The sequence below is a fragment of the Chionomys nivalis genome, chromosome 2 (assembly GCF_950005125.1).
Source record: "Chionomys nivalis chromosome 2, mChiNiv1.1, whole genome shotgun sequence".
Lineage (NCBI taxonomy): Eukaryota > Metazoa > Chordata > Mammalia > Rodentia > Cricetidae > Chionomys > Chionomys nivalis.
The window spans coordinates 111,446,202-111,470,888 of record NC_080087.1 but is presented as its reverse complement, the minus strand read 5'-3'; the positions used below and the strand labels follow the sequence as shown (position 1 = coordinate 111,470,888).

Below are 24,687 nucleotides of genomic sequence, written 5' to 3'. Positions count from 1 at the left end.
GCTTTATGTAGGGGAGTGCTTTCTCTGTGTGGTGGTTTGTGCATGCAGTTTCTGAGGAGGTCAGGAAAGGGTGTCAGATTTCCCGGAACTGGAGTTAGAGATGGTTGTGGTTGCTAGGAACTAACTCTGGGTCCTCTTCCAGAGCAGCCAGTCATCATAATCTGAGCCATGTCTCCATTCCAATCCATTCCTGGAATATTTTTCTTTGGCAGAAGACAAGAGATTTGGAGGGAACAACATGGGAGAGGCAAATTCAGACAAAAGCCTGTTCCTCTAGTTTAAGTGAGTACGATGGGGCCCAACATAGGGTGACTAGGCTTGGGCATGCACACAGGGGCAGGCTGGAGAAGGATGAAAATTGTCATTAAAACAGGGCCAAATGAGGTTAGAGAAGCTCTAAACCACTAGTGTGTGTGTGGGGGGGGTAGCTTGTTATATTATTGAACAGAAGATACCAAAATAGTCTCCACATAAGGATGTCTGTCGGGTCTTTGGAAGGTCTCTAGGCACTTGGGAAAATGAGCCAAAAGGGGAAGTCTGGGCCGGAGATGTGTGTTTAGGAAGTAGCAGATCTTTTATAGTGAAACTCAAGATAACGGAGGCTCTGGTGATCTGAGGGTATTACAGGGTCATTTCACCAAGGGGACGTCTTACCCTGATCAGCAGAAGTGACATGCTAGTTTCCCCATTTCTCACAGCCCCTTCTGACAATTCTCGTCTATCGGGCTCTCTGTGCCTTGCCTAGTTCACACTATTTCATACTTTTCTCCCTCTATATCTTTTCATTGATTGATTGATTGATTATGTATTTATTCACTTAGCACATGTGAACCATGGCACGTGTGGCAGTCAGAGAACATCTGTGGGAGTGGCTTCTCTGCTGTCACCAAGTGCGCCCTGGAGCTCGAACTGGGGTCAGCAGCATTGAAGGCGACCTCAGAGCCCCCTCTGTACTTGAAAAGTCACTTTACTTCAGGTCCAGGGCTAAGGGAGGTAGAGGTAGGTACTCTGAGCATATGAATAGGGAGGTGAAGAGGAGAGAGCCTCCTGACCTGGGGAAGTCTCCTTTCCACACCTAGTGTCTGCCCTGTTGTCCCCTCCTGGATGTCTCAGGTCATCCTTCCACGTGTTTCTCCCCAAGCATCACTGAAGGTCTCCCATCAGCACTGCCCAGTCTTTATCTGCAGGGCTCTCCCCTGGGCTTCCTTCCTTGAAAGCTGATAGGAAATGTCCTACAGGATCTCTGTTCCATTGAACTGCTAAGAAGAAAGGTACCAGTCATCCCATCCCTCAGCCAGCATGGGAAGGATGGGCTGCACGCTATTGTAAACCCTGCCTGCCTGTCCGGCATTGCTACTTATTGTTCTCTATTTGGTGCCTCCCTTTTGTCTCTCCTTGCTTTTTCTACCCTGGGGCACCCCTCTATGAAAGAGAACAACAGTCATCTCCCCCCTCACAGGTGTTAAAATCACCAAGAGACTGTGTCTGGGTGGGGGTGGACAATGTGAGCAAAAACATAAAAAAGCATATTTATTATTCTAGAAAAGCAAAGAATACATTTAAAAATGTATTTTTTATACAGGAAAGGGCTGATTTGAAAGCAATCCTGTAATTATCCCCCAACCCAGCCCTCCCCGACATCAGACTGAACATCTGTATGCATGAAAATACCTTCTTAATGCCTAAGGAACCACCTAGATGGTACAAGAAAATAAGAAAAGGTACATTGAGCTTGGCCACTTTAAATAATCTCTAACTTCAGCAGTACAGCACACACAGAGAGAAAGCTTCCAACTGAGGGAGGACAGAGAAGTCAAGAACCAGGTTTGACCTTTGATCTCAATGCTGGTGTTGCCCCAGAGAACTCATCACTAAGCAGGTCCCATGAGGCCAAAGCCACTAACTGTGATATGAGTCTCCAAGTCTGCTATCGACTGTAGACCTAGGATCTTGACCAATGACTCACCTCAAAAGCTAGGCCTGTTTCCTTTGTAAAGGAACAGGGAACGAAAACTTTGAAGATATAACAGAAAACTTTCCAAATATATGGGAGATATAAATGTCCAGGCAGAAGGCAGAAGGTCTCCAGTCTGACTTAAGACTGGAGGTTAAATTCAACTTTCAAGGAAGGAAGCCCAGGGGAGAGCCCTACAGATAAAGACTGGGCAGTGCTGATGGGAGACCTTCGATGATGCTTGGGGAGAAACACGTGGAAGGATGACCTGAGACATCCAGGAGGGGACAACAGGGCAGACACTAGGTGTGGAAAGGAGACTTCCCCAGGTCAGGAGGCTCTCTCCTCTTCACCTCAACTATTTTTGTTAAAAAGAACCAGGATCAGATAACTTCCTAATCTGAAAGTCAGAACTTATATGCAATTTTAACTCAAAGCCATTTGAAAAGAACTCATAGCAAACATCAGTACTCAAGGGTGAAAAGCTCTCTTTACCAAAGGATGCCCAACCTCAGTGCTTCTATTCAATAGGACTGTGGATGACCATAGAAACACAGGTACCCAGCACCATGGTTAGGGAACAAGAAATTCCAAAGAGATGTCACCTCACACCAGTTAGAATGGCCACCACCAAAAAGACAAGCGAGAAGAAGTGTTGGTGATGAGGAGAAATGGAGCCCTGTATGTGTGCGCGAGTGGGGCATAAGTGCCTACAACAGTTAGGAAAAAGCAGTACGGAGTTTCATCAAAAACAACTGAAAACAGACCCATCATGTGATTAGACAGTCCTCTCACCTGCACGCAGAACTCGGGGATTAAAATCAGTCTGTTAACGAGACACCTGCACCTGTTACAGCTGGACAAGCTCCATGTATGGAGTCAGGGTGAACAGCTGCCAGCATCTGGAGAGACTGTGGTGTTCACATGGGAGAGACTCCCAGACAGTCTTAAAATGAAGGAGACCGCATCAGCGGAGACAACATGGATGAGCAAGAACACAGCATGAAGCAAGCCAGGCCCAGAAGACCTAGAGCTACACGACTTCACGTTAGGTGGCACGGGAAGGGGTCTGACGCAGAGGGAGTAAAGTAAGACTGTGGAGGGGGCCGAGGCCATAGTGGACATAAAAGTTCAGTCAGGAAGAATAAGTTCAAGACGTCCCTTATACAACACAGTAAGACAACAATATATTGAGTTCTCAAGAAATTGCTGAGGTCATACATTTTAAATATTCTTCCCATGAAAATGTTTGTGAGGTAACAGACATACCTTGATGCAGCCACTTCACAGTGCATGTGTAAAACAGCATGCTGCCTCTGAGATGAAGTGCTTGTGTGTGGGTGCGTGCGTGTGTGTGTGTGTGTGTGTGTGTAGTGCTAGAATTGGACCAACGACCTCACACATGCTAGACAAGCATTCCACCACTGAGCTACACTCCCAACTCCAAAAATACATGACACTTTTTTCAATAGTCACGTTTGAAAATGATTAAGATTTTTTAAACAAACCAAACAAAGCTCTACCAAGCACCTACAGACCACCTGACAGACAAATCCAGGAAGGTAAACAATAGTTACTTTCGTTGCTGCAGGGCAGTGGGATGTGAGGCTCCAGGCCTGCATCTCTGTCACTCAGTTGGACTTTTAGTTCACAGGACTCTGAAGATGGAAAGGCCACAGGTGAGATCCCAAGAGCCTTGCTCTTTCCCAGTGTCCACCTTCATCCCTCACCCTGATCTCATCTCTCGTTCCTACTTCTGCCCCATCTGCACATGTGACCACCCCACCCTGGAAGGTGTTTGTGCTTTGTGACTCCCTAGCCAACCCCTCTGACTCTTGTTTCTTTTCTTTTCCCTGGTAAGACTTTTCCAACTCTTTCCCTCTAGGGTTTACTTTTCTAACAGTCCCCTCCAGGTCTCAACAGTGCATCAAGAGTTCTCTTTGCTTCTTTGTGCCTAAGCAGTTTTCTTCTTGTATCAGACATCAGCGCCTTCCTCTGCTCCCGCCCAGAGCTTAGCCCTTCATGCTCATATTCAGTCCATCTTACCCTCCGGCTCAGAACCTGGGCCTGGCGGTCTGGCTGCTTGGGGCCTTTGCAGTCCATCAATGTCATCGCCGGTGGTATCTTCTTTCACGTCTACTATTTCATAGAGGTCTTCTGAGAGTCCATTTTCAGGTAAATGCACAACTGAAACAGATTTTGTTTTGTAACTATTTTATTTGCACATTACATCAGGAACCAATAGGAAGAGAGAGATCTCTCTAAGCCTCGAAGACTGAGAGACACAGAGACAGAGAGGATTGAGAACAGGGGAGGGACTGAAGGAGCCTAGCAGGTAATGACAGGGTGATTAGGGTTGCAGCAGGGTTGGGCTGCAGGAGGGATGTGGAGCCATGGAGGGTGGTGCTGCTGCATCTGCTGCCAAACTGAGAACCAAGATAGGGATGGAGGAAGCCTGGGCTTTGCTGTCTCTATTCTCTAAATGCTTTTGCAAATGCCTCTCCTGTCAGAAATTCTGCAGGAAGCTGGCTAGAAAAGGAACTTGTCAAGAAAGAAAGCAGGGACCTGAGGCCAGAGGTAATGGTCTGGGTAGGGAAAGAGTCCCAGAGCAAACAAATTCAGGGCTGATGTCCTCTCTTCCCTTACAGAAAACCTCCCTTGCCCATGATGAATTCTGTCTGTCCTGCCCCACCAACCTCAATGGTATGATGTGAACAAATAATACAATATACAGTACAGTTTCATGGTTTTCATTTAATTCTTTCTCCACAAAGTTAAATTAGAGAAAATAATTGAAAAGTTAATTATAGAAGACTTAACATGCAATGTGGACCTGGGTGTACACTTTCTGTCACAATCCATAGTGGTTAGACCCCATGCTTTTTAGGGCCGTGGGTGTGAGTACAGTCCTAGCCCCATTTGTGTCATCACAGCCAGTGTCTCTGCTGGGTCAGACAATTGGACACATACATTGGTGTCTAATTGTTCACTCTGTGGTCCATCTGGGGGGGTGGGTTGATAATTCTGTATCTTCATCCATCCCTGTCACTGGTGTCATTAGGATGCCATTACCAGATAGGGTTGCTCCAGACCACATAGACTCACCAAGAATTCACCTGTTTCCCTTGCATCCCTCCTCCCCCTGCATCTGGTCCCTCTACTCATCCCTAACCACAATCCCACCCTCTCATTGCTTCTTATTCCCACACTGTGCACCTGCAGAAGAACAATAAATACAGACTCATATATTGCTATAGTCTCAAATGTTAAAAATTTCGAATGAAAGATTTTAAGATATATAACAATTATTTCAGAGGTAACCCTGAAAAGATTTTTTTTCGCTGAGTTTGTGTGTGTGTATGTGTGTGTGTGTGTATGAGGGGTGGGCAAGTTTGGTGGCTGAAGAGATGTCGTAGTGGTCAAGAGCACTTGCTGCTCATGTGAAGGACCTGGGTATGGTTATCAGAAACCACATGATGGCTTACAACTGTTTGTAAATTCAGTTTCAAGGAATCTGATACCCTCTGGCCGCCTCTGAGGGCACCAGGGACATACATGGCATATATATATATATATATATATATATATATATATATATATATGGAGGAAATGATGATCTGTCTATGTGTTACTCTCATTGGTTAATAAAGAAACTGCCTTGGCTTTTTGATAGGGCAGAATTTAGATAGGTGGAGTAGATAGAATAGGATGCTGGAGAAGGAAGTGAGGTGAGACGCGCGATGGAGCCAGCCCCCAGGTCAGACATGCTGAATCTTTCCCGGTAAGACACCACCTCGTGGTGCTACACAGATTATTAGAAGTGGGTTAATCAAGATGTGAGAGTTAACCAAGAAGAGGCTAGATATAATGTGCCAGGCAGTGTTTAAAAGAATACAATTTGTGTGTTGTTATTTCGGGGCATAAGCTAACCAGGTGGCTGGGAGCCGGGCAGCAGGAACGCAGCCTGCCACTTTATCTACAATATATATAAAACCAGAGAGGTGTTTGCAAAGATGAGTCATGGAAGAAAAAAATAAATACTATTGCGTACATACCATTGTGACTCTGAGGGATGGAGAATTGACGATTCTCAGTTTGTGTTCCCTGGGTGAGGGTGGCATTTCCTCCAGCACTACCTCTCCAGCCTGAGGAATAATGGATTTCATTGTGAGTATCCATGTTAGACATCCTGAGAGAAGAAATCCCATTTATGCAGTGTGAGAAGCTTAGATTCTGGAAGCAGGTACAGCTGACACTGATGACTGAATCAGTAGCAACAATAAGAAACAAGTGACATACAACAGAGATGAAGTACCAAACACGAGTTTGACACTCTTCATGACATCATGACGTCCATCTGGAGCCTGGACCACAGTTACATCCCTTTTATAGGAGATGACTCCAGGGCCCAGAGAGGATAGATAACCTGTCTGGGATCACAGAGGCAGAATTTGAACCCAGACATTCCTAATCTACCAGGCAGGACCTTAACGCATAATTGAATCTTAACACTTAGTTGGGTAAAAGATTAGATCCCATGAAATGAACTTTTTACCTTTTGAAAATGTAGTAATACATTATCATTTTAAAGTCTTACAGGAGATAATTGCAAGAATACCTGTATTAATATATTAGAAAAGGATATAACATTCTTACTCATATTCTTTATTATATTGAGAGTTGTTTATAATTGTAATTTAATTATAAGTTTTGTTTATAAACATGATATTATAATATTATAGTCAATGCCTTGAATTTAGAATCTTCTAAATAAGCAATAGTTTAAATATCTATTATATTAAGGAAGGACAATTGTTTAATTAAAATATCAAAGTGAACCAGGCTATGGTACTGCAGACCTTTAATCCCAACAATCAGGAGGTAGAGGCAGGTGGAATTCTGAGTTCTAAGCCAGCTTTGTCTACAGAACAAATTCCAGGACAGCCAAGGGCTACAGGGAGAAACCCTCTCTCAGAAAATCAAATCAAATCAAGTCAAATCAATCAATCAAACAATCATTACATCAATACATCAAAGCTTTCCCCCTCAGTGGTCTATCTTCCCTGGAGAGGGGCTCTCAAGCTGTTACCCTGGTAACAAGTGGAGGTATCATTTGGGAGGTCCAGTTGTGTCATGATCGTATGAGCTGAACACAGAGGGGAAAATTCACTGCCTCCCCGATGTTCATGTTCATCATCCTTCTCTAAGCCCCACTGGACAGAGGATCAGAGCATGTAGGCCATGTCTAGTCAGTCAAGCAAGCCACAGACAGACAGGTGTGAATTGAAGAACGTGGGTGACATATTCAGGAGACAAAACTTTCCTAGTCAAACCTGAGGACCAAGACACTGATATTTAAACCCTGAACTTGGAAAAGCTACAGATGCAGAAAATGTTGTGGACATCAGAAACACGAGGAAAGAACACCCCGTGTGAGGTGTGTGGGCTGGTTTTGTTTTGTCAGTGAAACAAGATAGGATCATGTAGGAAGAGGAACTCAAAATTGAGACAAATTTCCCCATTGGATTGGCCTGTAGACAAATCTGCAGGGACATTTTCTTGACTGATTATTGACATTACACCACTGGAAAGTGTCACCCCTGTATGGGTGGTCCTCAGATATAAGAACGCAAGCCGAGCAAGCCATGGGAGCAAGCCAGTAAGCAGCGTTCCTCCATGACCTCTGCTTCAGTCCCTGCCTCAAGTTCCTATCCTGATGTCCTTTCATGGTGGACTATAAACTGTAAGATGAAGTAAACCTTTTCCTCCCCACATTGCTTTAGGTCATGGGGTTTCATCACAGCAACAGAAAGCAAACAAGTTCACATGGGAGGAGACAGCAATGTTAACAGAGTAAACGAGAACAGACCATCAGATGAGGAGGGACCTGAGGGTGACCAGGTCAGGCTTTCTTGAGAACAGCTGACATCAGGTCCTAAGGAACAAAAATCAAATGTTTGTTTCAGTAGTTGAAGCAGGTTACTCTTTTTGTGATACAAAGGCTGAAGGAGCCCTTGAAGCATCAATCCAGAGCCCATCTGGAGCTGAAAAGCTCTCCATGATTCTTGAGGTCAGACTCAGGTCATGAGAATAGGTTGTAAGGGTCACCTCTGACTGAGAAAGCACTGCCTGGGTCACCCTAACACCTGATGGTGACATGTCTTCATATCCATGTTTATAGCATGCCTGCACGTGTCCCCGGAGCTTCCCTGCCCAGAGACCTTGCCTGAGTTTCTAGTAGTCTCTGGACCACCTCTCTTCATAAAACGGTCTCCCCATATATATCTGATGGCTCGCCCCTGCTGGTCTTCTCACGAGGACTCAGGAACAGCCTGTCTCCATTCCCTCCCAATCCTGCTATTCCTCCCTGTATTTTCTCTCTGTATTTCCCCTACTTCTGTTTCATGTTTTCCATGAGATTAGCAGTACACAGTCAAGAACACAGACTCTGCCTCCTGAGTGCCTGGATTCTTGCTTTTCATATGCCCCTGTGAACACTCCACACACAGTCTCTCTCAAGACTAGCTTCCTCATCTATAAACTGGGCATCTGAATGATACCAATACTTTATACCAGCTGGGGTAGAGGGCAACATGTGTTTGATGCTAACCAAAGCAAGAAACTAGCAACTTGGATCCTTCTCCCATTGTCTGTTATTCTTTCCGCTCTCATTCATCTCCTTCCCTCTTCCTTTCTCTCTCTCAAAGAATCTGAGTGCCCTTCCCACACCTCTACCACTCTCTTGCTGTGTGTATTCCTCTATCTTTTTTTTTCAGCAATGTTGTTGATCTCAAACAACATTTCTCCTGTTTGAATCCATCTCTTCTAATATGAAGTGTGAGACTGTGACATAGTAAGAAATGGTAGTTTTGGTCTTCATCTCCTGTTCCTGTTCAAATCCTAGATGAGTTCCCAAGTGATTAAGTTGGAAAGAGAGTCAGTCTACCCTCGAACATAGCCAGCCTTCCTCAGTAACACCGCAGTGCACATTACAGAGGTAAAGTTTGGAAAGTCCTTAGGAATGGAGTGCTGGCTGCCAGGGGAACAAACATGATGATAGCATGGGAACCCTGACCTCCAAGGGGAGAAGACATAGAATTTGACTTGATCACATGGCTACTGATTTTATTCACCATGCCTGTATGATGGAACTTTTGTCAAAGATCCTAAGAGACTCTGTTCAGAGAGATTTTGGGTTGGCAACCTCCATAGTGCAGAAAGGGTGGTGTGCCCAGGGATGACAAGAGAGTGTTGTGTTCATTCTCTCCCTGTTATTCCTTGGGGTGTCCCTCTCCCATGTGGTTATTGTTTGTGTGTGTATGTGTGCAGAGAACAGAGGATGACCTTGGGTGTCATTTTTCAGGTGGCATCAACCTCCTTTTATAGAGATGGAGTCTCTCACTGGACTAAACCTTATCAGTTTTTCTGGGCATTGATTTCAAGGGAGCTGCCTGTCTCTGCCTCCCTGGTACTAGGATTACAGCTCCTGCCCCTGTGTCTTGAGTTGTTCTTTTACACGAGTTTAGGGGATCAAACTCAAGCCCTGTGCTTGTATGCACTTTGACAGCTGAGTCATCTCCCCAACTCCCCTCACCCTAGCTGACTATTTTTGAGGTATGACTTTTCTAATGAATTGTAAGTTAACATTTCCCCGAGGTTCATGAGCTATGCTAACAGTTCTGTAGCCTGAGGGGCCATGGCAACCTCTGATCTATGTTCACTTGAGCAGAAGCACAGATCACATCCCAGCATTTGTAACCAGCCTCTGAAGTGAGGAGGCACTGAACGCTTTATCTGAATTTAATTAAATGTTGGTGTCTGGAGAGTTGGTTGGTGTGGGAAACCCCACTCATCACACTTCTGGTGTTGGAGACCAGTGCGTGTAAGGGCAAGACAAATCAGGAACATCTCTCTTAAAGAGTATTTCCTCTTTGATGCCACCGTGGACCATACTGCTTCACCTTTCACAGTTCCATACTGGTCACCTCCTTCAGAGGCTTCTCTAAGTCACAATTATTGGTGAGTAGTCATATTCTCAATCTGGCTGCGACACTGGGCTCAGCTCATGGGTATCAGGCTGCCCGTCTGCTGCCATGGTTGCTCTGCCAGTACCTTACATCCCACTAGAGGCTGGTCAGCTTGGATCTCAAGTGCATCCTCCTTCCACGACTCATATTCTAGAGGTTTGCCCCTCAGAATGGCACTACTGGGTGTTGCTTTTACCTTTAATAGGCAGAGCTGAGCTGAAGAAACTTAGATCACTGAGGTGTATCCTTGAAGGACACAGGAACATCCACTCCTTATTGCTTCCAGATCACCATGAAGCAAACAGCCTTGCTTCTCCCAATCCCTTCCTTGGTGTCATGCCCACCATAACAAATGAGGTCAAACCATCTGGGCTGAAGTTCCTAACATCATGAACTGAAATTAATTGACTTCTCGGGTATCTATTTTGTTTTTGAGGGAGTTTTACTATGTATAATTGGCTGTTCTCAAACTCACAATCCTTCTGCCTCAGAATTTGAGTGCCCAGCTTCTCCTGGGTAATTTGTCCCAGTGCAGAAATACTAACACCAGGCTCCTAGCCACTCCCCTCACTGCTTTCTGCTTTTCCCCAAGTCACATTCTGCTAAGGATCACCTTTACTTACTGGTCTCTGTGGCAATAATAACCTCTCTCCAGGTATAGTTACCTTGTTCAACACTGAGCTGTGAGTTCGGATACCTTCTATCGATTTCTTCGGACCACAATTGGTTCTGTGGTAAGACTGAAATGGGAGGGAGAGGGAAGAAGAGGAGGAGCCATTAGAGATCTCTAGCAGGGACAAGGGGCAGCATTTCTGCATTACACATTTAGGAGTTTCCAGTCTTGCCATCACTCCAACTTCAGTGTGTCCAACATGACAAAGTTCACCCAGCATGTCCTGGGACAGAGAAGACTCCCACAGGGGAGACTTTATGCTTCCCATATAGAAAGGAGGCACTCAGGGTCAAGACTAAAAAGGTATAAGACACATTTGTGCTGTATTCCAGTAATCACAGGACAGGCAAGGTAGACATCAAAATAGAAAAAAAAAAATAGAAACTCAACATGGTTTCCAGGCTGTAACAATTATAAGAAGAAAGAGGGGCTTTCCTGGATAGAAGGTCTAGGATCTGGAAGCTTGATGATGGGCAGGCTTTAAAGATGAACAAGATGGGGTTGAAAAACTCACTCACACTTTGTTGATTTCTATGAGCATGGGGTGCTAAGCTAAGTTGGATCCTGCAACCCACAGCTGAGCTGTCACTAAAGATGGGTGGTAGTGAACCTGATGGACTCCTATGTATAATATTATAAGGGCTCCACTGAAGAGACACAGCAGGGCTACCCTACAGGGACTCAGTTCTTTCTGTCCTCTTCTACATAGCCTGATGCTCATGGGGACTTTCATTGTCTTAGCCTGAATACCCAGCCTACCAGACCTCGGGAGGGTGTCAACATTAGCCATTAGATGTTAGTTTTGTGATGGTACATAACGTGTTAATTTTTAAACTGCTATAGCTCAGATTGTGCTACACTGTATAAGACACATGGTAGATGTTTAATATATGGTTATTGAGGGGAAATAAGGACTGTGATCTCCAAGGGTGATACTAAGCCCAATTACCATTTTTAAATCTTTCAAAAATGCATTCCAAATCAGGGTATGCCTCCATATTTTGCTTACAGAACAATAACCTTAGAGCCTTCAGGTCATGTTTCTTTTCCAATTCTTCCAAGACTCTGTAGACCACTTTTCGTAAAGGGATCAGGTTTCTATGGGATTCTTGAAAATCCTTAAAAGATGTTTAATAGAGAAAATTTAAATGCAGACTTCCAGGTCACAGAAGAACCCTAGGAAACAATTATAGTTAGTGTACCTCAATCTGCAACAGACATATCTTCTATTGAAAAGTTTTATATTTGCATGGTTACTTCATGAAACAAGTGCATATTTTCTCTGTGAAAATACTAGCTAGTGACTTTGAGCTCCAACCATCATTTCTATGACATGTAAGAAGGGCCACTTTCTGTAACAAAGGAACACTAGGGCTAAGGGTTAACAATGGGGCTTGTGAGATGGTTCAGTGGGTTACAGACACTTGTCACCAATCCTGATGGTCTGAATTCAGTCAGTGAGGTTCAGATGGTGAAAGAGGAGAGCCAATTAGCCACAGGCCATCCTCTGACTTCTACACGTGCAGAGCAGCAGGTTCATACACACATGCACACAAAATAACAACATACACATACTTACAGGTAAATAAGTAATAAATTCATTTTTTTAGAATGGAGAGACTAAAGATATGGTTCATTTTGAGAGTACTTGCTGTTCTTGCAAAGAACCCTAGTTTGGTTCCCAGCATCCACACAACACCTCACAAATACCTGTAACTAAAAAGCAAGGGATTTAGTGCTCTTTTGTGGCACACAAATGGTATACACACATACACACAAGCAAAATACTTGTACACATAAAAATAAAAATAAGATAGATGCATTCTTAAAAAACAACAACAAAAACCAGTTAGCTAACATGGCAGGTGGCCAATGCTGTTTTGTTAATCTGACACCACCTTTCCTCCTGTAGGAAACTAGATGTCCATTTCCTCTGACCGTGAACTCTACTGGAGGGCCAAGTATTCATAAAGAAAAAAAAGTTAAAGGAGCTGGAGAGATGATTCAGTGGTTGAGTGTATCTGCTGCCCTGCAGAGGTCCTGGGTTCGATTCCCAGCACCCCTCAGGTGTTTAGAACCACCTGTAACTCCAGTGTCTGGGGATCTGGAGCTCTCTTCTGCCCTCCAGAGGCACCAGGAATACTGGTGGTACATAGCACGCATGCAGAGAAAACAGTTGTATATATAAAATAAAAATGAATAGGTCCAAACAATTGCTCTAAAAGAGACCCTGTAGGTATTTTGTTCTTAGAGCTAGGGATTAAAAATAGATATTAATTAAAATAAAATGTGCTCAGTGAAATATCACTAAGTCAGTTCAATAAAATTATTCAATAGTAAAGTAAAAACACTTTGAGTTTTAGTTTGTTAGTTTAGTTTCATTTTAATTGCGTAATTTACATGGTGTGAAATGCATAAGACATTGCCCATCATTGGAGAACCCCTATTCTACTCTGGCTTGTCTTCAACAATACTCACCCTGATTCCAGAAGGAATCATGGAACACCTTCCCCTCAGATAGAAGCAGGACCTTCTCCTGAGGCCTCCGCTTCTCCTCCCCTTGCTACAATGAGAGAACACTTCTAGAAATATTTACATGATACATGTTGCTCCCCAGAAAGGCAGATTTTAAAACTGAGTTCAGAATTCTGATTTATAATTCATGAATTTATTATTGAGCTAATATCTCTACAAAATGCTATGAAAACTTTGTCAATAATTCTTTGTCAAAAATTTGGTGCAGGCTGGAGAGCTGGCTCATGGTTAAGAGCACATGCTGCTCTTACAGAGGACCCAGGGTGATTCCCAGCACCCACATCAGGTGTCTCACAACTGCCTGTATCTCCTGTTCCAGGGAATCTGGAGATCTTGACTGAACTCTGTAGGCACCAGCACCTATGTGAACACACACACACACACACACACACACACACACAAACATGAGCAGAGAGGTGAAAACTTTGTTTAAAAATTAATTCCATCTTTTTTTATTTTATGTTTTTTTCTGGGTCAGAATGTATGAAACTTCACTTACGTCATACTGCCTATCGCTGATAACACTGTAGTCACGGAGGACCTCTAAGAAAGGAAATAAACCTTTTATTGCACCTGAAATGTCCAATTTAAGTATTCTGAAGAGCCGGAAAATAGATTCTGTGTTTTCGCGTGCTGTGGACATCCTGGAGGGAAATACCATGGGGAAATGGTTATCAGGACTTGGACTACATGCGTGTGGAAATGAAAGAAAGACTATAAAGAACTAACAGACATTAAATAGGTGGTCTTGAGTTAACCCCAATAAATAAAATGAGGTAACGCCAATAAATTTCCACATTCTGGGTTCAAGTGAGAGAGAACCTGCCTTGTTATATAAGATGGAGAGAGATGGACAAAGACTCCCAGCATCAAGGTCTGACTTCTACACACATGTGCACATTCATATATGTGCATCTGCACACATAAGCCCTCACACATGTGAATGTTTTTACATACATGCATGTATACTGCACATCCACACACATACAAAAATAAGGTGAAACATAATATTAATTATGATTCAAAAATTCCACTACTACATGTTCCTGTACATGTGAAAAGGAATATTCTAAGCAGCTTATATGCTAATATTTCTAGTAGCATTATTGAGAGCAAAAGTTAGGAACAGTTGAAATGTACTTTCAATGTGAAAAGGAATATTCTAAGCAGCTTATATGCAAATATTTCTAGTAGCATTATCTAAAGCAAAAGTTAGGAACAGTTAAAATATACTTTCATTGGAGGGTAGAAAATTAACCTGAACAAGCCATACAATGAAATACCATTCCCCAATAAAAGGAGCAAAATGCTAATATATTCTGTGAGTGAATGGATTTCAAAAATATATTTTCTTAATAAAGGAAGCCACACACAGAAGGCCACATAATGGATAATTCCATATCTATAAAATGCCCAGAAATTCTCTAGAGAGACAGATGTATGTGTGGTTGCGTGGACTAAGGGACCAAGATCGGACTGTCCACAACTGTGAGGGGTTCTTCTCGGGATGGGTAAGGCCTAAGATCCAAACCTGGACTGTGCTGCTGGTTGCATGGCTCTGTAAAAGTCATGGGAACGTACATTAAAATAGGAAATCATATTGCAAGTAAGTTATACTCAATAAACTGTGAGAGTGGATATCCAAAAAGATGAACAGATCGTTACAGGTGACAGGCTGCATTTTCTACCGTCTGGAGCATGGGAAAAGGCAGATATTGTGAAGAACAAACACACATTGTATCCTAGCTGATTTGGGTTTTAAAATTTTGTTTGTTTGTTTTGTTTTTTGTCAACTTGACACAAGCTAGTTATCTGAAAAGAGGAACCTCAGTTGGAAAAGAGGATGCCTCCTTCTGTATTGCCTGTAGGCAAGTGTGTGGGGCATGCTCTTGATTGGTGATTGATGTGGGAGGGCCCAGTTTCCTGTGGGCATTGTCACCCCTGGACAGCTGGTCCTCCGGTATATAAGAAAGCAAACTGATCCAGCCAGTAAGCAGTGATACTCCATAGTTTCTGCTCAGATTCCTGCCTCCATGTTCCTGCCCTGACTTCTTTTGGTGATGGACTGTGACGTGAATGTGTAGCCAAAAGAACCATTTCTTCCCCAGGTAGTTTTTAGTCATGGTGATTTATCACTGCAATAGAAACCCTAACACTGTATGATTGGATGTTCCCACAGTCTGAACAGGAATGTCAGGATGTGACAAACAACACTTAGGTTAAAAAGATATATTGTTGATGTCAGTATATCCATGAATTTAATTCTCAGCACAGAACAACCAAGCAGCAAATATCACTCCCCACACTCCAAAGAACTGGAGGAGGAGGAGGCTAAACCTTACACATGGGCTGCAAAACTCACATCAGAAGGACAAGTAAGCAGTTTCATTTTGACTGCATTGCCCCTTGCTCAGGCTGGAACAGGTTACCAAGGTGGTGACCCTGGATCTAAACTTTCTTTATAGTGGGGAAACAGAACCAAATGAGAGCATACAGCTCCCCAGAACTCTCAGGTGCCTTCAGGAGACTCCATCTGTTCTGCTCAGTGAAGAACACTGGATGACTCACCAGCAGACCAAGGAGAAACAAAGAATGGGGCAGGGATGGCAGACTGGGGATGGAGCTGTGCCCCCACTATCAGTGACATCCTATGGGAGAACCCAATCAACTGCTGTGATCTGCAAAACCAGGCTGTACCTCCATCTATTCTGGGACCACACTGACCAGGTCTTCCTAGCCAGCATTCCAGTCTGGATACAGAGACAGCTCACTCCCCAGGACAATATGCTGGCTCTGCCTCACAGCAAAGCATAACCTTGGCTCTGCCCATCCAAGCAGTCCAATAGCAAGGCACACATCTGGTTAGAGCCTAACCTATGGCCTCACCTAGGCCAACAATCAAACTGGCCATCTGCCTAACTTCAGAGCATAGCTTCTAACCTGGACAGACCAAGAATCCTAAACAGTGCTAGGTCCAGGCTCAGAAGAAGCCAGCCTGTGTCACAGACAAAATGGGTGACCAAACTGACACTTTCCTAACTTCAGAGGAAAGTTCTGGTACCTGTGAGTAAGGAACCTCTGAGCCTTCTTTATAAAACTCATGGATGGACTGAGGAGATCCATCCAGAAGAGTAGTGTGTGCCTGCCTGGCTGGCCCAACGCCCCTGAAACAGAATGCTCCCTCCAATTCCCTAAATGTTTCTGGCCATTCAGAGGGGAGTCGCCCCAGCTACTGGCTTTCTCTATTTTTCCCATTCCATCTTGCCCCCAAGCACCCTTTTTCATCTGCAGGCTCCTAGGATCCCCCAACTCAGCCTGCTTTGGGGCTGAGGGTTTGGGGAGCCAACGGTGAGTGCTCCTGCCTCAGGGGCTTCTTTGTTCTATATGACCCTGCCCCTGCCAAGCCTGCCCTTTTGTCTGCCAGGTCCCTGGCCCAGCAAGTGTTCCTGCTCCTGTACTGAGGAGATCCATCTGGAGGGGTAAGTGTGTGCCTGCCTGACGGCAGCGTGACATCTTAAAAATGGAGTACAGGCCCCCTCCAATTCCAAAAACGTTTCTGGCCATTCAGAGGGGAGTCTCCCTGGCTACTGGCTTTATTTATCCCTTTCCAACTTGCTCCCAAGCATTCCTTTCCATCTGTGGGGTCCTTAGATCCACGACCAAGAAGAAGTAGAAGAAATTGACTTTAAACATAACCTTAGGAAAATGATGGAGACCCTTAAACTGCAAGTGAAAAACTTCCTTAAAGAAATGGAAGAGAAGACAAACAAAAAGTTAGAAAAAAATAATAAATCCCTCAAAGATACCCAAGAAAAACAAGAAAAGGAAATCAAACAGGTAAAGGAAACAGTTCAAGACTTAAAGACCGAAATGGAGATAATAAAGAAGAAACAAACCAAGGGATCACTGGATGTGGAAAATCTGGGTGAATGAACAGGAACTACAGAGAAAAGTATAGCCAACAGCATACAAGAGATAGAAGAAGGAATCCCAGGCGCTGAAGATACTAGAGGACCCAGGTTCAGTTCCCAGGACCCAAATGATGACTCATAAGTGTCTATAACTCGTGGGGAATTTAACATCCTCTTATGGCTTTCTGGGTTACCAGGCATGGCATGTTGTATGGATATATACATGTAGGAAAAGCACCCATACACATAAAGTAATAAAATAATTTCAAAAACTATATTAAAAGTCAGGACTAGGAAGATGGTTTAGTGCTTGGCGCACTCGTGTAAAGACTTGAGTTCAAATCCCCTGAATTCACATAGAAGTCAGATACTACAGGCATATCTGCAGTTCCAGCATGTCTGCAGCTCAAAAGGAGACAGGAAAGGCCCTGCCAGCTTCACCATCCAACCAGCATAGTGGGCACAGAGAAAAAGGAGAGAACCTGCCTCACATGGGATGGGAGATGAAGACCAACACCCAACAGTGTCCTCTGTCTGATCTCTGCACATGCACCATGACACACACACACACACACACAATTTTTTAAAATTTAGAAATGACAAAAAACAAGCCTACTCAAAATTAAGTTTTTGTCATGGAGGAAGAGTTAGAGACAGCTCTTATGGGTGGGAAGTTAAAAATCAGAAAGAGGAAAACTTCAGGGGCAGTGAGAACTGGGGAGGCTAATGTGGAGATACAGAAAAAGAAACTTTCTCTGAATAAAGATAGACTAAGATCTATTACTTGAAGACCAGAGGTGGTCAAACCAACCAAGGAAAAACCTCATGCCAGGCCTGGTGAGGCAGGTCTATGGGTCTAGCTACTCAGAAAGCTGTAGCAGGAGAATCAAAGTTTCAAGATCAGCCTGGGCAATGGATTGAAACTATGTCTCAAAATTCAAAAGTAAAAAGGGGGCTTGGGTTATAGCTCATGGGTAGAGAACTTGCCTGATAAGGAAGAAACTCCAGGTTCAAATCCAGGTTCTGCAGGTGGAAACGCTAAACCACAAAGGTGCTTGATTTTGTCAGTGCCTTCCGTATGGTTTTATTTGCGGATGCTTTTATCTTACACCCAACAAAGTGCAATGTAGTCACACAGATGGGTCTTACCCACAGTTCCCAGCATATTTAGCAAATGCATAGAAGAAGGGATAACATCTGATTAAGGGCAATGAAAACTAAACCAGTCCTAGAGGAGGGAATTTCCCAGTCAGTGCACAGGGAAAGCAACCCATTTTCTACTTGTGGAGTTTGGAAAGAAAATGGCTCCCGAAGGGAGTGGCGCTATTAGGGGGTGTGGCCTTGGAGGAAGTGAGTCACTGTGGAGCCAGGCTTTGAGGTCTTTTTCTCAATCTTTACTCAGAGTGACAGTAAATCAACCTCCTGCTGCTTCTGAGTCATGCTATAGGACTCTCAGCTCCAGCGCCTCTTCTCCCTGCATGCTGCCCTGCTCCCCATCCTAATACTAATGCACCGAACCTCTGAACGTGTAATCAAGCCACCCCAATTAATGATTTTCTTTAGAAGAGTTGTCTGTGTCATGGTGACTCTTCACAAAATTAAAGTATTCTAATTAAGATAACACTTAATAGGGAGAATGCAAACGAACACACATCTCTGTCACCTCTGCAGTCTCGGGCTGAGAGAGGGGAGACTCCTCATCTCGTTTGCTATTGGCAGGAAGAGCAATGACTCCGCCTCCTCACAGGCCATGTGGAGGCGTCGACAAGCAAGTGGTCACTGCTGCCCTTTGACTCAGGAACTCCACTCTTGTTTGTTTTAGACACAAGACAAATGAAATTAAATGAAATGAATTATGTGACCGCTGTTCTTACAGCTTGTTGATGACAGTGAACTGTGATAGTGACCGAAATACCCATCCAAAGCAGGCTGGTTTAAGACTCCCAGTGAGAACTGAAATGACCCAGCAACCGAGGATCCGTTGGATCCCACAAACCACAAGGTAGAAGGAAAGAACCAACTCCTCCACAGTGTCCTCTGACTCCATGACACAAGCACACACATGCACACATAAGCATAATAAAATTATGAATCTCTCGGTTCATATAAAAGTACTCTGAAGAGTGGGTAGCTGGCAAAAAGGGATAAAGAAAACGTGCAAACATTCTGTGCAAACTTCGATAAGGTTTCTACTTTTTACATAATCTAAGACTCAAAACACAGAACAGTATTACAAAATGAAAATACACATTACATATTTATGAACATGTTAAGCACAGAAACGCATAGGAAAAGATAAAAAGACGTTAAGAGCACTGACTGCTCATCCAAGGGATGGAAGCTCAGTTCCCAGCACCCATGTCTGGCAGCTCAGACCCATCTGTAACTCCAACTACAGGGATCTGACACCCTCTTCTGGCCTCCAAAGGCACCTGACGTAATGGCAGTCTCTCTGTGTCTCTGTCACTATGACTGACTCTGTCTCTCCCATGTGCACAAACTCATGCGCACAGGCATGCATACACAAACACTCATGATAAATGTTTTAGAAGATAAGGAAGATCCAGGCATGACAAGCACACCTTTAATCCCAGTACCTGGGAGGCAGAAGCTGGTGGGTCTCTGTTGTGAGTCCCAGGCCAGCCTGGTCTACATAACAAGTTTTAAGACAGCCTACACTACACAACAAGAAGACCAAGAGACACTGTCTAATATACATATGTAAAGGCTGAATCCAAGACTAGGAGCTTTGGGGATTGTGCATGGGGGACAGTTAAAAGTGGTTTTATACTTTCTATAATTCCACAAGATATAAAGCTTTTGAACAGTGGCCTGTATCCCCACTCATTCAGAAGACTGAGGCACCAGGATCGTAAGTTCAAGGCCATTCCGCACTGTGGAATGAGTTCAGGCCAGCCTGAGTAACATAGCAAAACACGGATTCTAAAATCTTTAAAATAGATAGAGACACATAGCCAAGCATAGTGGAGGCCCTGGGTTCAATGGCAGTACTGGAAATGTTTCACTTCCTGTGCAGTAGCAAACACCCTGACTGACACTGTTTCTGAGGAGCACATCTGATCACCACTATGGAGCAGACAGAGGTCGACCATGTCCTTGTCAGAGGAGTCACCCTCCTAGGACAGGACGCTGAAGTGAAAATAAAAACATGCAGCTTGCCGTGGCCGCTGCTAGCCAGGGCCTTTCTTGCCTTTTTTTCTTCCTTGGATCAAAATCTGACAGGGAGAGCTCAGACCAGGAGTGAGCCTGGGACAGCTTCCTAGGTGACAAGTCCTGCCAGACAGGTAGGAGACCAGGACAGAGGGTACTGATGTTGACCCTGAGAATCTGCTATTTGAATTTCTTCCCTGAGGTGACTTAGTGAAAGCAGAGAGAGGCAGAGTTCATGAGATAACAACAGAACCCTGTCACAGAGGTCACAGAGGTCACCAGGAGTCCCTTACAGCTGTGACCAGAGTCTCCTTCTGACAGCTGACAGTGTTGCATACAAGAACGTTATGACTGTGGGTTATGGCAAGCTGGCCTTGCCAGCAGATATCTTACTCAGTTTCAAAAGCTCCGGGTGTTCTCTGTCTCTGTGTCTGCTTGTCTCTGTCTCGCTGTCTCTGTGTCTCTGTCACCCTCTGTCTGTCTGTCACACTCTGACTGTCTCTGTGTCTCTCTTTCTCTTCCTTTCCCTCCCATTCTCTTGTCTCTCCTCTCTAACTATAGTGCAAAGGTTCTTCATGTCCAGGGCTTTGGACTGACTGAAACTTTAGCACTTAATCAAGACATGAAATCACCCAAGCTGTCAGAGGGCAAAGCTACAGAGGAAGAAAGACTCACCTGTTGCTGAAGCTGCTACCTTCTGTCTCCCAACTCCTGCTCGAGGCTTGGGAGGGTGAGCTCTGATCCTTGGTCTCCTCACAGGCTTCCAGACAGACTGTGTGTTGTGACCCACAGCTGAGAGCAGGAAGTCAGCGTGAGTACTAACTCACCAGGGAGGGCTCCTCCCAGATGGAGAAAAGGAAAACGAAAGTATTTCTCTACCCTCACTTGGACTGCTCTGAGACACTGTTCCTTCTTTCTTTCCTGGAATGTGGTGGCAGGGGGAGGAGAAAAGGGGAGCTAGTGCATTGCAAAGGGGCACACCAGAAAAATGCAGGGCCAGGTCTTCGTAGTAGCCTTATTTATACAAGGGTGGAAAATAAAGCAGCAACCCAAAGGCAATAACAGCAACAACTCAACTCCATTCTAACCCAAACTGTTAGTCACCCCTGTGTCTACGGGAACAGATTTCCCCAGGGTTGGCTGTAATCTCTATTTTATCTTGTCCCTGGCTGAACTGGCTTGGGAAGGAGAGAACTTGGGTGGGAGAGAGATGGGGGAGGAGGGTCAAACACTTTCAGGTTTTCAGGCTAGTAGCAAAATCCAGAGCTGGATCCTGACCAAGAGAAGCTTTCCCTCAGACCTCAGGAGAAGTAGGGCTGTAGGGGGGAGATCCCCCAGCCTGATAGACACTCTGGGTCAGAGCACTGACTGAGGAGTTGTCATCCCAGCCTAGAGCTCAAGAGTGGAAGGAAGTCTGCCACAGTGGCCACCAGGGCATAAGGACAGAACTTGTCCACCCTTCTGAGATGTGAACCTAGAGAGAGATGGGCAGACACCTCCAGGGAGTCCTTCAGGAAGCCCCTGAGGGATCATCAGGACACACCAGGTTCCTCTCTGTTGCTCTCTCTGAGGAACCAGGGGACTGGGTGAGCCTGAGTCCTGTCAGGTCTCCAGCAGTCTTCTTGCCTGTGTGGACCAGGGCTCTGTTCTCATCCTTAGCTCAAATGCACAGGCCTGGCGTGGGTGTGACTGATGGCAGCAGCCTGAGGCCAGGCCTGAAGTCATATTTTCAGGGCTCCTTTCACTGTCTCACATTTTATCCAGGTCTCCAATTCTACTTATTTCATGAACAAACCATTTTGAAATGAATTTATTTTTTTTTAAAGTGTGTGCATGTTTCTGTGTGGAGGTGTATACACATGAGTTCATGTGGCTGACAAGGCAAGAAGACGGTGTGGCAGTCCTGGAGCTGGACTTAGAGCCAGTAGTGAGTCACCAGATACGGGTGTAGGGAATCAGACCCTGGTCCTCTGTATGAGTGGAATGTTCTCAAGGACTGAGCCAACTCTAGCCCCAGGCAGCATTTTGACCCCAATCCTGTCCTTTTATGTTGCTTATCTGTCAGATGGTTTAGAAGGAACGTTGGGGAAAATGGTAAGCTTGAGGCTATGAGGCCCTGAACTTGTTTTAGCCTAAGCCTGCCTCTTTCCTCAAGTTCCCTTCTACCTGTGAACCAGGAGAGTACAGAGGCCAGAAGCCCTGGCAATTTCATCACATGATACAATTATCCCCAGGGCCCAGTGGGCTTTGGCTACAACATTTGGGCTACAACATTTGAGCTCTTAGAGACTGCATTGAGACTGAACCAATGCCTAGTACCTGATGGAGTAAGGTAAGGGATGTCATGGGTTCAAACTTTCTGAGATGCTGGGGAGATAGAGAAGGAAGCATAGTATTTCTAGTGGGAAGTGTGAAGAGGAGAAATACCAAGGGCAGAGAAGGATAAAATCAAGGACAGGGGCACACCTGCCATCTTCTGAAGATCTGAGGACCATCTTTCAAAAACACCTTTGAAGAAGCCCAGGGTTTTGATAATGCTCAGGAGGAGGTAGGATGCGGGTCCAGGGCCTTATCTCTGGAGAGTCCCCACCATGAGTCTGCATCATCACCCATAGCCCTTCATTTTAGCTTCTGTGTCATTAAGTGGACAAGGACAGAGATTCCCTGTTTCCTGGGTATAGGTGAGAGACCAAGAGTCTGCAGCCCATTGACATCACACATGCCTTTCTTGTATAGACTCCTGTCACTGAGGCTGGAAGTGTGCACACCACACTGTTCTAATGACTTCCCCTTCTTTTTTGTCATCATCAAAATCATCATCATCATCATTATCATCTTCTTCTTCCTCCTCTTCTTTCCCCTCTTCTTTCTCTTCCTCCTCTTCCTCTTCTCCTTTTGTTTTGTATGCATTGGTGTTTGTGAGAACTTATTGTAGTGTTGTTTCAGTTGTGTTTTAATAAATAAAGACTGCCTAAAGAACTGAGAGTAGAACAGTCCCACTGTTTGGCCTTATAGACCAGGTTATGGTAACATACACCTTTAATTCCAATAGCCCCAATGGCACACACCTTTATACCCAGTAGCTACTCTAGTTGCCATAGAAATCGGGTGGTGCATGCCTTTAATCTCAGCTATAAAGATGAATATAAGATGGGAAGAGACAGCTCTCAGACACAGTCTCCTTCTGAGATTCTGGGAGGCAGGATCTGGCATTTCAGACTGAGGTTGAGGTAAGAGCCAGTGGCTAGCTGTTTTGCTTTTCTGTTCTTCAGGTTGAACCATAATTTCTGACCCTGCATTTTTATTAATCGTGTTTCAACTTATGTCTATATGAAAGTGTCAAATCCACTGGAAATGGAGTTACAGTCAGTTGTAAGCTGCCATGTGGGTACTGGGAATTAAACCCCAGTCCTTTGGAAGAGCAGGCAGTGTTCCTAATTACTGAGCCATCATCCCTATCCTAACTACTGAACCATCATCACTATCCTAACTACTGAGCCATCATCACTATCCTAACTACTGAACCATCATCACTATCCTAACTACTGAGCCATCATCACTATCCTAACTACTGAGCCATCATCACTATCCTAACTACTGAACCATCAACACTATCCTAACTACTGAGCCAACATCACTATCCTAACTACTGAGACATCATCACTATTCTAACTACTGAGCCATCATCACTCTCTTAACTGTGTAGATACTTTAGAAAGAATGTTTGAAGAAGTAAAGAAAATTTTGTCTTTCTGGGGATTACAAACTGCTCTTGAAAAAAATGCAAAGAGGAGTGTCTATTAATTATTTAGGTCATAAAATTGTTTAAAAACATTAGACCCCAAAAGGTACAAATTAAGAGAGATTGATTTCAGACCCTTAATATTTCCAAAGACTGTTAGGAGACATTTCCCAGCTATGACACACTATTGGGACAAAACCTAATGAACTGTTTCATTTAAAGAAAACCTTAGATGGTGACAAAAACTTAAATTATCCTGGGGAAATATCAGCTGAAGCTGAGACAGCATTGGCTTTGGTAGAAGAGAAATTGCAGAAGACACATGTGGATTATGGGGATCTGAATCTTAACTTCATTCTGGTCATATTACCCTCCAAACATTCACCTATATGAATTTTAATGCAGAGGGAAGATATTATCATAAAATATATTCTTTTCCACATAAACAGAGTAAAAAAAATAAAAACTTAAGTGTAAAAGCTCTCTGAGTTAGCCGGGCAATGGTGGCGCACGCCTTTAATCCCAGCACTCAGGAGGCAGAGGCAGGCAGATCTCTGTGAGTTCAAGACCAGCCTGGTCTACAGAGCTAGTTCCAGGACAGGCTCCAAAACCACAGAGAAACCCTGTCTCGAAAAACCAAAAAAAAAAAAAAAAAAAAAAAAAAAAAAAAAAAA

At 44.2% G+C, this 24,687-nt stretch overlaps 1 protein-coding gene across 1 annotated transcript in view; it reads right to left on the bottom strand.

Moving 5' to 3' along the window:
- Positions 1 to 20,991, bottom strand: part of LOC130869286 (nuclear autoantigen Sp-100-like) — a 47,797-nt gene extending 26,806 nt beyond the window's left edge. Inside the window, exons 1-7 of the mRNA XM_057761288.1 lie at positions 20,947 to 20,991; positions 13,689 to 13,833; positions 11,604 to 11,772; positions 10,647 to 10,721; positions 7,824 to 7,889; positions 4,001 to 4,111; positions 3,532 to 3,612 (exon numbers count right to left, since the gene is read on the bottom strand). Coding sequence (XP_057617271.1) covers positions 3,532 to 3,612; positions 4,001 to 4,111; positions 7,824 to 7,889; positions 10,647 to 10,721; positions 11,604 to 11,772; positions 13,689 to 13,832 — 646 coding nt within the window. The 5' untranslated portion in view covers position 13,833; positions 20,947 to 20,991. The remainder of the gene's footprint in view (positions 1 to 3,531; positions 3,613 to 4,000; positions 4,112 to 7,823; positions 7,890 to 10,646; positions 10,722 to 11,603; positions 11,773 to 13,688; positions 13,834 to 20,946) is intronic.
- Positions 20,992 to 24,687: the final 3,696 nt, after the last annotated feature.